Genomic DNA, 11,353 nt, shown 5'->3' on the forward strand with positions numbered 1-11,353 from the left:
GCTCCAAGATCCTGATCCGACTGGCTTCGCTTGCAAGTCAAAATGGATTGAGCCCTGATTGTCTTGCTTTGTCCAATGGGATAAGTGTCTGAGCTAGCAAGGCCTGCGAACGCAGACCTAACATTTATTTGGTCCTTTAAACCGGAGCCCAAAATCGCCCCCACCGAAGAGGGTGAGGACACACCAAAATCTGTCGACAGCCAGGATGCCTGGGGCGCCTGAAGAAAGCCCTGGAACGTGAATTTGAAGCCAGGCCAGTAAGATACCGTCTGAACTCCCCTCGGGGAATGACGATTGACGGGATCCAGAGACTGTCTCGCAAGTTAAAATGGACTGAACTCTGATTGTCTTGCTTCGTTCATGGGGATGTCTCTGAGCTACAAAGGCCTGCGAGTACAGACCTAACAATAGCCTAGTTTTAAAAAAAAATTACTATGATAAAGATAATTTTGATTTTTTCTTCAGTGTACCTGAGCTCAAAGCTAAACCTTTCTATAGGCTGTATTTAAACACTGTATAAAATATGCCCTTTGTAAATAAGTTGAACACAATCATGATATATTATTTGGAAATACATAAAAAGTAATTAATATTATCTTTAGATCTAAAGGACACCTCCCAGACTTTAGTCTTAATCATGGCTACTGTTAGTTGTCTTCTAACAATCAGTGATTAACTAATTAATTAATACTTGAAGTAAATAAATCAGTGTTATGAGAAAATGCGAGTGGACTCAGAGAGCAGAACACACGAAGACACAGAGTTGCGATGAAGGAACTTTATTAAAGAGACATAGGAGAGGTGGAGAATAAACTCAACCTGGGTCTCTATTGTCCTGTGTAGTCTGGGAGATGATTGAATGATGGGGTGGGTAAAGTTTCCTCTGCGGTGGGGTCGGGTGGGCTTCCCTGGGTCCTGTGGGGCTTAGCGGTGCTGCTGCCGTAGGCCCCGGTCTGGATGGGCCTGGGCCCCCTTGGCTTGGTGGGTGTCAGAGGACAGGGGTGCCTACTGGGATCAGCTGGCGCCAGGGAGGGGCTTCTTGCCCCTACCTTCTTTTCCTCCCCATCCCCGACTGCCTCCCTCTTCCCGCTCCACCACACCTACCCACACAAGTAGGGCCTTGGGGTGCAGATGTGTCACCAGGGTGCAGGGGAGGCATCCCCCCCTCGTCCCCTTCTGGCCACCTGTGCCTCAATTTTATTCCACAACTTAGACATCCACATAACACATACATATAGGGCCATGAGGGTGGGCACGTTAACGGTGTCCAGAGGACGGTTTGTCTCTTCAACCCCACCTCTGGGAGGAGGTGTTGGCCGTCCGATTGGGATCTGGGATGCGGGGCCTCCCTACTGCTGCGGAGCCGGGGCGGTCTGCTTTCCTCCACCCCAGGGGAAAGGGTAACATCTCCTGGGTCTAGGTGCCGTTTCCCCCTCTGGGGGCGAGGGTACCTGGACCCGGGGTATAGAGTATGTTTGGGGAGTGTGATTGTGTGTACAATGTCCATTGGTGTCTATGTGGCAACCGTGGCTCAGGGGATTGGGAAGCGCATCTGTAACCGGAAGGTCACCGGTTCGATCCCCGGCCTCTCTATCCTGGTCGTTGTGTCCTTGGGCAAGACACTTTACCCTACTGCCTACTGGTGTTGGCCAGAGGGGCTGATGGCGCAATATGGCAGTCTCGCTTCTGTCAGTCTGCCCCAGGGCAGCTGTGGCTACAACCGTAGCTGCCTCCACCAGTGTGTGAATGCGAGAGTGAATGAATAGTGGCATTGTAAAGCGCTTTGGGTGCCTTGAGCTTTATTAAAACTCATAAATCCAATCCATTATTATTATGTTGGCTGAGTATTTGTATATGTGTGCATGAGGGTGGGAATGCATGTGTGTGCCTGTTTGTCTGTGTCTAATGTCAGGTCGGGTCTTAGACTGCACCTCTCTGGGAACTTCCAGGCCCTCCAAAGTATGGAGGCCTATCTCCCCTCACCACACTCCCTGCCGGTGGCTGATGCCCTCAGGGGTCGGTGCGTTGGTGGTTCTTGGTGTCCGGGGCTGGGCGCTCAGGTATGTACCAGCTCACTCCCGGTGGCTACTTGGCAGGGCCTGGCGCCTGTTGGTCGGTCAGGCCTCTTCCAGGGCGTAGGGAGCCCTCGGGTCTCCGGGCTCTGGGCCTGCGGCTTGGTTCACATAGACATAAACTACACCTTTCTTGGCTGCTACCTCAAAGCACATTGTGCGCTGTCGGTCCTGCGTGCTGCACCACAACATTCAATATTTAGTATTTACTGCTGTTTACACTTAGCTAGATTAATGCGATGGTGTTGTGTTGCTCTCTTTTTTTTCTTGTTTTCTCTTCTTTTTCTCTCAACGGGTGATCCAGGAGTTTTTTTCTCTCTCGCTTTCTCTTTTTAAGTGCCCTTTCTCACTGTCCCTCTTCCCCTCTGTTTTTCTTTTCCTTCATCTTTCTTTCTCCCTTTCCTATCCCCTAGTCATGTCTGTCCCGTCTGTAAGAACTGAAAATAAAATAACATAAATAATAATAACAAAGGTCGATCAAATGGACCAATACGGCAAGGCCATGATGATTCACTTGGTAAAGTAAATCCATTGGGTATCCTTTTTGGCCTTCAGACAACAATTCTGACGGCTAAAGAACCAAATGGGACAGACAAAAAAAAAAAAAAAAAACAGTGGAGGGCGAATTTCAGAAACAATGTATTTGCAACAGAATGTAAATGGTAACGTGGAGCCAGGACGTCCAGGGGACGAAACACACACTAGTAACGCACTCGATCTAAGGGGAGAGGAACATGAGAATTAGGAGGGTCTTGCCCAAAACCGAGAACAAACATAAACCAGAATTTATAGAGAGAGGTGTAGAGCTTACTTGATACTGTCTGCAAAAACCTCTGGAAGGAAACGAACCAGACGAGGCTAAACAGAGAAACAGAGAGGCAAAAATCCTGGGGAGGAAACAAAACTCCATTCAGTCACAAGCAAAATAAATCCACAAGCTCCAGTAGGCAACCGGGCCGGTTTAGAGGCACTCCAGAAAGGACAATACTGCGACACTAGAGCCCTGTCGGGCAGCTCCTTACGAACGCTAAGTGTCTAATGAATGACAGGTGTGCCAGGTTTGGTGACTTGCTGCACACGCCTACCTATGTGAAAAAGGAGACACTGTTGTGATTGGTGAGGGGGTAGGGACAGGCTTAGGGCGTCGGGGGGTTCCCCGGAGGCATCTTCCTTGGGGGGCTCAACCCGGGGTAGCGGTCACGTCCGGTTGAGGGCTCTGTTGGCTCTCAGGTGACTGTTTCCTCGCGGCTGCGTGCAGCGGGGCTAGGGGAGGGTCTGTGCTGACGGACGTGGGTTACTGACCTGGCAACCTGGCTGCCCCTGGGTGGGTCCGGGATGGGCGTGAGGTTCTGGGGGCGCTCCGTCTCTGGGCTGGGGCCCGGGCCGGGCCTCGGGGGCTTGGGTCCTGGTTGGTGTGTTGCCGGGGTTGTGGGCGGGTGGGTGCATGGGGGCCCGGCCCTGGAGCAGGGTGCCGCCGGTGCGTCGAGCCGCCTGGGGGGCTCTTCAACTGGTGGGGGGGATGGTCACATCTTGCAGGAGCTTTCTTCTCTTCAGGAACTCTCTGCAGGAGGGGGAGATACAGGAGAGGTGGAGGAAGATCTCAGCCTGGGCGTTTACCGTCTTATGTAGTCTGGAAGATGTGTGGTTGGTGGGGTGGGTGCAGTTTTCTCTGTGGTGGGGTTGGGTGGACTGTCCAGGGCTCTGTGGAGCCGGGGGGCGCTACTGCACTGGGCCCCGGTCTGATGGGCCTGGGCCCCCCTTCCCTGGCGGGTCGCGGAGGGTGGGAGTGCCTACTGGGGTCAGCGGGGGAGTTGGCCCCAGGGAGGGGTTACCTGCCCCTCCCTTCCTTCCCTCCCCATCTCCAGCTGCCTCCCTCTTCCCGCTCCTCCACAACCACCCACACATGCAGGGCCTTGGAGTGGGGGTATGTCACCAGGGTGCAGAGGAGGCTACCCCCCCCCCCCCCCCCTGTCCCCTTCTGGCTGCCTCTGCCTCAATTTTATCCCACAACTTAGACATTCACATTATTCACACTCTCATTACACATACATATAGGATCTTGGGGGTGGGCACAATCACGGAGTCCAAATCACCATCAGGGTGTATACCTCACCCCTGACGTCGTTGCCCACCTCTCAATTTTAAATACACTTAGTCATTGAGGGTTAGCAGGAGGGACTATGCGCTTACCTGCTGCTCCTTGGCAGGTAGCTCCATGCCCTCCTGGGTTTTAATTGCACCTTAGAACACATATGCATCAACACTACAATGAGCGGGTGGAGGGAGGTTTGGAGTCTTCTCCCACCCCCATTCTCTGCGGCCTGCTGGAGCGGGAGGGCTAGTAGGAGGAGTTGGCCGTCCGACTGCGGTCTGGGGTGTGGGGCCTCCCTGCTGCTGCGGAGTCGGGGTGGTCTGCCTCTCCCCACCGCAGGGAAAAGGGTAACACCACCTGGGTCTGGGTGCAATTCCCCCCTCCACGGGCAAGGGTACCTAGACCCGGTTTGTAGAGTACGCTTGGGGAGTGTGATTGTGTGTACAGCGTCTCTTTATGTCTGTCTCCACGTTGGTTGAGTGTGGAGTGAGTGCATATGAGAGCATGAGGGTGGGAATGGATGTTTGTGTCTGTGTGTGCCTGTATGTCTGTGTCTATATGTCAGGTTGGGTATCAGACGCCACCTCTCTGGGGACACCTCAGGCCCTCCAAGGTTTGGAGGCCTATCTCCACCCACCACCACTTCCCCTGCCGGTGGCGGACTCCCTCAGGTGTCAGTGTGTTGGTGGTTCTTTGTGTCTGGGGGTGGGCGTCCGGGTACACACCGGCTCACTCCTTGGCGGCCGCTTGTCGGGGCCTGGGGCCTGGGGCTCGCTCGGGCCCCTTTGGAGGTGGGGTGCCCCCGGCCTCTCGGCCTAGGGCTCGGTCACTCAGGCGCAGCTGGGGGCCGGCGGAGCTCACGGGCGCGTCACTGCAACTCCCCCTGACTTCTGCTCCGCGGCTGCTGGGCGAGCCCTCATCTGGGACTCTCCTCAGCTCTTACTGGGACAGTGGCGCGGCTGCCCCTCTGTTGGTCTTCCATGGTCTCTTGTGTTCTGGGGGCCTCTGGATGTCTGGAGTTTTGATCTCCTCCATACCCGCTTCACACCCTGGAGGACGGGGCTGTGGCCCCCCCACACTCCCTAGCAGATCATTACATGGAGAAACCTTTGGAATGCAAGCATGCTGATCCACACAGGTATGCACACATGGGTATTCACAGACGCGGACTAAAGCTTTCTTGGCTGCTGCCTCAAAGCACACTGTGCGCTGTCTATCTTGCGTGCTGCACAATATCGTTTATTATTTAGTAAATATTGATATCTATGACTAGCTAGTTTATTGTGATGGTGCTTTGTTTTCTCTATTATTATGTTGCTCTTTGTTGTTTGCTGTCTCCTCTGTTTGTTTTTTTTGTTTGTTTGTTTGTTTGTTTTTTTCTCCATACAGGTGACCCAGGAGTTCTTTTTTTTTTTTTCTCTCTCTCTTCCCCCCCCTTCTCACCGTCTCTTCTCCTCTTTGGTTTTCTTTCTTTCTCTCCCCCTCTCTCTCTCATTCATTCCCCCTGTCCTATTTATTTTAAAAAAAAAAAAAAAAAAAAAAATGACAAAGGATGAACTGAAGCTCTGCCATCACGTAATGTCGCATACTGCTGTTTCTGATGTCATTTAAAAAAAAAAAAAAAAAAAAAAAAAAAAAAAAAAGGAGACACAGAAAAACACAGACAAAACACCGCACTATTGGGTTTATTCAAACAAACCCCGCTGAAACAGAGACCAACAAACTGCAAACAAAGCAAGACAACACAGCGCTCTTTGTTGTTTCACTTGCAAGGGAAGTCCGGCCAGGGTCTTAGAATTATTCATCCTTCATGTGAACTCAGTTAGCTTCAAACCTGACTTCCCTTATGGCTCCTTTTATTAATAAAAAGCAGCTACACACAGTTCAGTTAACCACATAACAGTTAAGGCAAGCATATATGAGCAAGTGTGTGTGTGTGTGTGCCATCTCCTGTCACACCATACATGGCGCGATCTCTTCTCAAATCGCTCTATACAAAAACAGGAGTTAGCAGTCCGACTATTTTTAAAAACAGGAACTTGTGGTTTCTAAAGATACGATTGAAACTTGTAGCAACAAGACAGCTTCCTACATCTTATGTAGGGAACCTAATATGGAAGAAACATTTTATCAAAACACATACAAGCAATGGTTATATATATCTTAGCACAAATGACAATCTAAAAAAAATCAACTCTAACACACACAATTTTATTATTTTCAAAAGACAATAACAAGCTGTTCTTGTGAACAAGCAAGGAAATGGATGCATGAGATTTTGCACACGTATCTCAAACTTGCAGGGTCACGAGCAGGAAGAACATGTACATCTGGTCTTATGTTTTAGCTTTTTGTGGACAACATGTTAGGAGACAGAATGAATACGACTGAATGGTTTCGTTCAGTCTATGAACAGATAACTCTGCCTGTTATTTATACCTTTGTGTTCATCATTGGTCTGGGAGCTAATGTATGCGGACTGAAGTCTCTGCTTCAGAAATGGAAAAGTCTTGGACACATTAATGTTTTTCTTCTGAACCTTGGAATTGCCAATTTTTTATTACTGCCAACACTTCCATTTTTAACAGCCTACTACTTTATGAAGAATAAATGGATATTTGGAGATGCTTTCTGCAAGATCACAAGATTCTGCTTCAACTTGAATTTATACGGCAGCATTGGATTCCTCACTTGTATAAGTGTGAACAGGTACCTGGCTATTGTCCATCCACTGAAAGCAAAGAGAAGGATCACTGTCCGTACCTCTGTGGCTATCTCAGTCATGGTTTGGCTGTTGGTGAGTGCTCAAAGTCTTCCAGACGTGCTCTTTCCCAAAAACTCACCAAATAGAACTGAAAAATGCTACCATACCACCTCTAACGAGTATGTGGAGGATTACCTGAAATACAGTGTTGGCTGGACTCTCACTGGGTTTGTTATGCCTTTCTTTATTTTTCTTGGCTGCTATGGACATGTGACTCTTGTTCTCTGCCGCAAAAATACCATTAATAAGGTGGTGAAACAAAGAAGCTTAAAGTTGATGTTCATTTTGATTTTGCTCTTCTCGGTCTGTTACATCCCCTATCATATTTTTAAGAACCTCAGCCTTTATTCAAGAGTACTTTTTTCAACCAACAAGAAGTATCCATCATGGGATAAGGGAGTGTTCTGTGCTCATCAGATCAGTCGTGGTCTTGTGTGTCTGAATAGTGTTTTGAACCCCCTGGTTTACCTCCATGTCCTGGATATTCCTGCTCAGCTCCAACAGCTGCTTCAGCGGTTTCGTCAGACATTTACTCGTTTGTTTGTGTCAAACTATGTCAGTGTGCCTGTGGCACAAACTGCAAACAGAGCAATATCTTAACAGTAAATAATGACTTTACATGCAAAAGTAAGTAAGTTAAAGACTGCTTTATGTACTACAATGTGCTTCATTCTCTTAATTATCACTCACTTTTTCTGGATAACAGTTTTGGCACAAGTGTTTAGACAAATATGTATATATACCTTTGTCTATGTTTTGTTTCCTATTCTATTGCCTTGTATTCTGTGAATGACTAAAACCTGGTGGAATGCATTTACTCTTTTGCTCTTTTGGTTTTTTTGTTTGTTTGTTTTTTTTAAATAACACTTTTAACAAAAAGGTCTACATACATACTTTTATACACACACTTCACACTCAATCTACCTTCAAGCCTGTAAAGTTTATTGTGTTTATTGCTGACACAGAGTTCAGATGTATATTCCATGTATTTTGTAGTGGCAACCTCTGTTTTGTTTTCCTTTTTTTATTGGTCAGTTTAAAATTAAAAACCTTAATTTAATTTATTTTAATTAATTTCTTGTTAATCCCATACTGTACAACTGTCAAATGGAATAAAGTCTGTTCATTCTAATATATGTTCTAAGTATTTCATTCCTTGACAACTCTAATCTCGGAAGTTAATCATATTAATGTTCTGTAGAATGTCACGGCTTTTCCAGATAAGTGTACGTTTGCATGAGATTAATGAAGTCATTTTTAGAAACTTCCATCATGCTTTCAGAGAACTTTTGCTTTCAGATTTAAACCCCAACCAGAGGGAGACTTTAACCTTTTGTTTCAATCATAAGATAAGACAAGACAAGACAAGACTTTATTGATCCCACAACGGGGAAATTTTTGTGTCACCTCAGCTCAGGTACAGATATCAGAAGGAAATACAAAAATACAAATAAGTACAATCAGTGAAAAAAGTAAGATAATACACTATATACAATGGTAGCATACACAGTATGTGATTATGGATATGGTTGGAAATATGGAAGACATAAACTATATAGCTTGATATAGCTATTGTACCACTACTATTCCTATTTATAGACATGTACACACACACATGTACACACTAAATATACATATGTATACGTATACAGACATATATACCTGCACATGTCCGTACACATGGAAGGTCCATTATATGCATGAAGTGGTGACCGTGGATGTTCACAGTGTCCAGTGACTTATGACATTGTGATTGAGGAGTTATAGAGTCTAACTGCTGTTGGGATGAATGATCTGCGAAAGCGCTCCTTCCTGCAGCAAGGGTGTTTCAGTCTCTGACTAAAGGAGCTGCTCAGCCCACTCACATACTCATGCAGTGGGTGATTCACTACTGTCAACCTCATGTTTATAGTAGAGTATTTACTTTTAGAAATCACTTATTTCTTAAATTACACACCAGAGTGTGTATGGTGTAGTGCATTTCAAGAATCACAGAATGATTAACAGCATTTGTGCTCAAACAAGGAAGAAGTGTCCATCTGTGCATGGGGCATAGCTTTTACATAACTACAGCTGCCAATCAAAGCTGTTATCATGATGTTGCACCCCAGTTTTCCAGCACAGGCTATGACTACGACAACTGCGTACATTAAACAACCGAGCTATGATCCTGTGGGAATTCGAGACACAGACTGACAAATTGGTGATGGCTATCCAACCAGACATAGAAAATATCTTTTTTTTTGTACTAATTGTGACCCTCATTTACAAAACTGTGTTACTGTCAGTTTTGTAAGCAGTTGATAATAAACCTTTATTCAATGCAGAAATATTGAAAGTAAAAATTCATACAAATAAAAGTGGACTAAACATGAACCCTTTTCCAGTAGTGAAACACTAAAAAACTGTTTGTTGGTATATTTGCCTTTGGTTGTCTAACTAAGAGTAATCAGGGAGATTTTTGTGCTTAAACTTAACCAGTCAACATGAAACTAACCAGCCTCAAGAAAAAAAAGTGAAACAAAATCAAACACAGGGTGTGGACCATGGTATACTGACTCCTAGCGCTGCACCTGGCGCTCCAGTTACCACTTTAACTGCTTTATGCAGGTCTCTGTAATTAGATTGTTATCTCTCGCCAGTCACTGCAGTGTCACAGGTGAAGAAGTAATCGTTCAAACACATATTCAAGGATTCAAGGAGCTTTATTTGTCATTTGCATCACATGTTAACATGAGGTGGAACGAAATTATGTACACACGGTCCGGAGTGAAAAGAAACAAAAATAATAAATAATATAATAAATAGTTGGGTCTTTTTTTTTTGTTTTGTTTTTTGTTTTTTCAACAAACAGAAATGACAAGTAATAAGACAATACAATAAATAATACTACATACATCTTCTGTTTTTCACAGGCTTCAGCTGTGACACTGGTTTCTCATTTCCTCATCAGTGAAAAGCGTTTAAGTCAATGTTTTTAGACCAACTTGTGCTTCCCTTTTGCTGCCAGATTGTTGTTGCATCAAGGGTTTTAACCCATAAATGGTCTTGGGACCTTTTTGTGGCTTTTGTGTTTTTCGTATTCAAGCCATTTGCACTGTGTTGAATGGAATATAGCCAAATTCTCTAAAAAAAAGTTTGGTATAATTTTATTTCAAAATTCAAGTCTGACTTCCTTAATGTGGACTTGTTCACAACTAGTTGCTTCTGTCATGATCTGCGGAGGCAGACCATGCGGAAATGTGTGTGGTGGACCCAGGTGCGAACACAAGCGAAGATACAGGAGTGGATTAAACAAAAGCGGGCCTTTTATCATGGCTGATGAACAGAACAAACCAGAGTGAGGGCAGTATAAGAGTAATAGTTCAAACAGAAACCTAAACTGGACATAAACTAAGGAAAAGCTATGGCTGGAGATACGGAACACAGGGGGTGGGAACACAGACGACGCGACACAGACTACATGAAACACAGAGACTAAATACACATGAGGGATGATCAGGGGAAGTGGTCACACATGGGAACACAGCTGACACACATGAACCATAACGACAGGACAGGTGAAACTGAACACACTGACATTGAATACAGACTTTCAAAGTAAAACAGGAAACATGGAGATTAGACATGAACTAAACATAACCACGCAGACGTGACACATGAACCAGGGAGACTTAGTACAGGGGAAGATGACATAAACAACTAAGGAACAAGACTAAACAGCAATCTAGAAATTAACTAGGTGCACTAAGCTAAGGCACAACAGAAGTACAAAAGATACATAAACTCAAACACTGGGTCGCTTGACCCAGGACCATGACAGCTTCATGCTCTGTTTAATCTTACTCTCTCAGTTTCCAGTACATCCCTCAGGGAAAGGTTGACTGAAACATCCTCTTTGCCAATCCTGAGTTCAAATCTGCTGCCATTCAAACCTCATGCTCATGCAAGCTGGTTACATAACACAAGCACCTGCTACCTGCCTGCCCATTTTGCACCGTTATCTTCAGCTGTTTCTTCTGAACACCTCCAGCCAGTCAGGCATACAGTCTGTTGATAAAAATAATCAAGTAAGTTTTCAACTCTACATTTGTCAGAAATTAGGAAAAAAATTTGGAACACTCACCTTAGTTAGAATCAAGCTCCAATTTAAAACTAGCATCAAATATCATGGGCTCTTTCTGTCTTGTCAATCAAAGACCTAGCCCAGGGGCTGGGAACCTTTAACACTCAAAGAGCCATTTGGACCCAGTTTTCATGGAAAAGAAAAGACAGAGAGCCGCAAATACTTTTTGACATCTAAAATGAAGATAACACTGTATATATTCTGTTTTTTTTACCTTGCTTATGAAATCCATGAAGTGCTACAGAGAAAATTGAATTTTATTTATGTAATGAACACATTTTGAACTCGTAAAAAAATAA

General features: G+C 45.4%; 1 protein-coding gene across 1 annotated transcript; it reads left to right on the forward strand.

Annotated features, from left to right (window-relative positions):
• Window positions 1-6,417: 6,417 nt before the first annotated feature.
• On the forward strand, window positions 6,418-7,749 carry LOC309696446 (P2Y purinoceptor 1-like). Its single transcript, XM_082517688.1, has one exon. It carries the CDS (start codon window positions 6,527-6,529, stop codon window positions 7,526-7,528), a length of 1,002 nt encoding a protein of 333 aa, XP_082373814.1. The 5' UTR covers window positions 6,418-6,526; the 3' UTR covers window positions 7,529-7,749.
• The last annotated feature ends 3,604 nt before the right edge of the window (window positions 7,750-11,353 follow it).

Source organism: Aulonocara stuartgranti, assembly GCF_965226115.1.
Source record: "Aulonocara stuartgranti genome assembly, chromosome: 20".
Classification (NCBI taxonomy): Eukaryota; Metazoa; Chordata; class Actinopteri; order Cichliformes; family Cichlidae; genus Aulonocara; species Aulonocara stuartgranti.

What these genes read in the sequence shown, in the direction of transcription:
- LOC309696446 (XM_082517688.1), top strand. Translation starts at nt 6,527, where the DNA reads ATGTTAGGAGACAGAATGAATACGACTGAATGGTTTCGTTCAGTCTAT.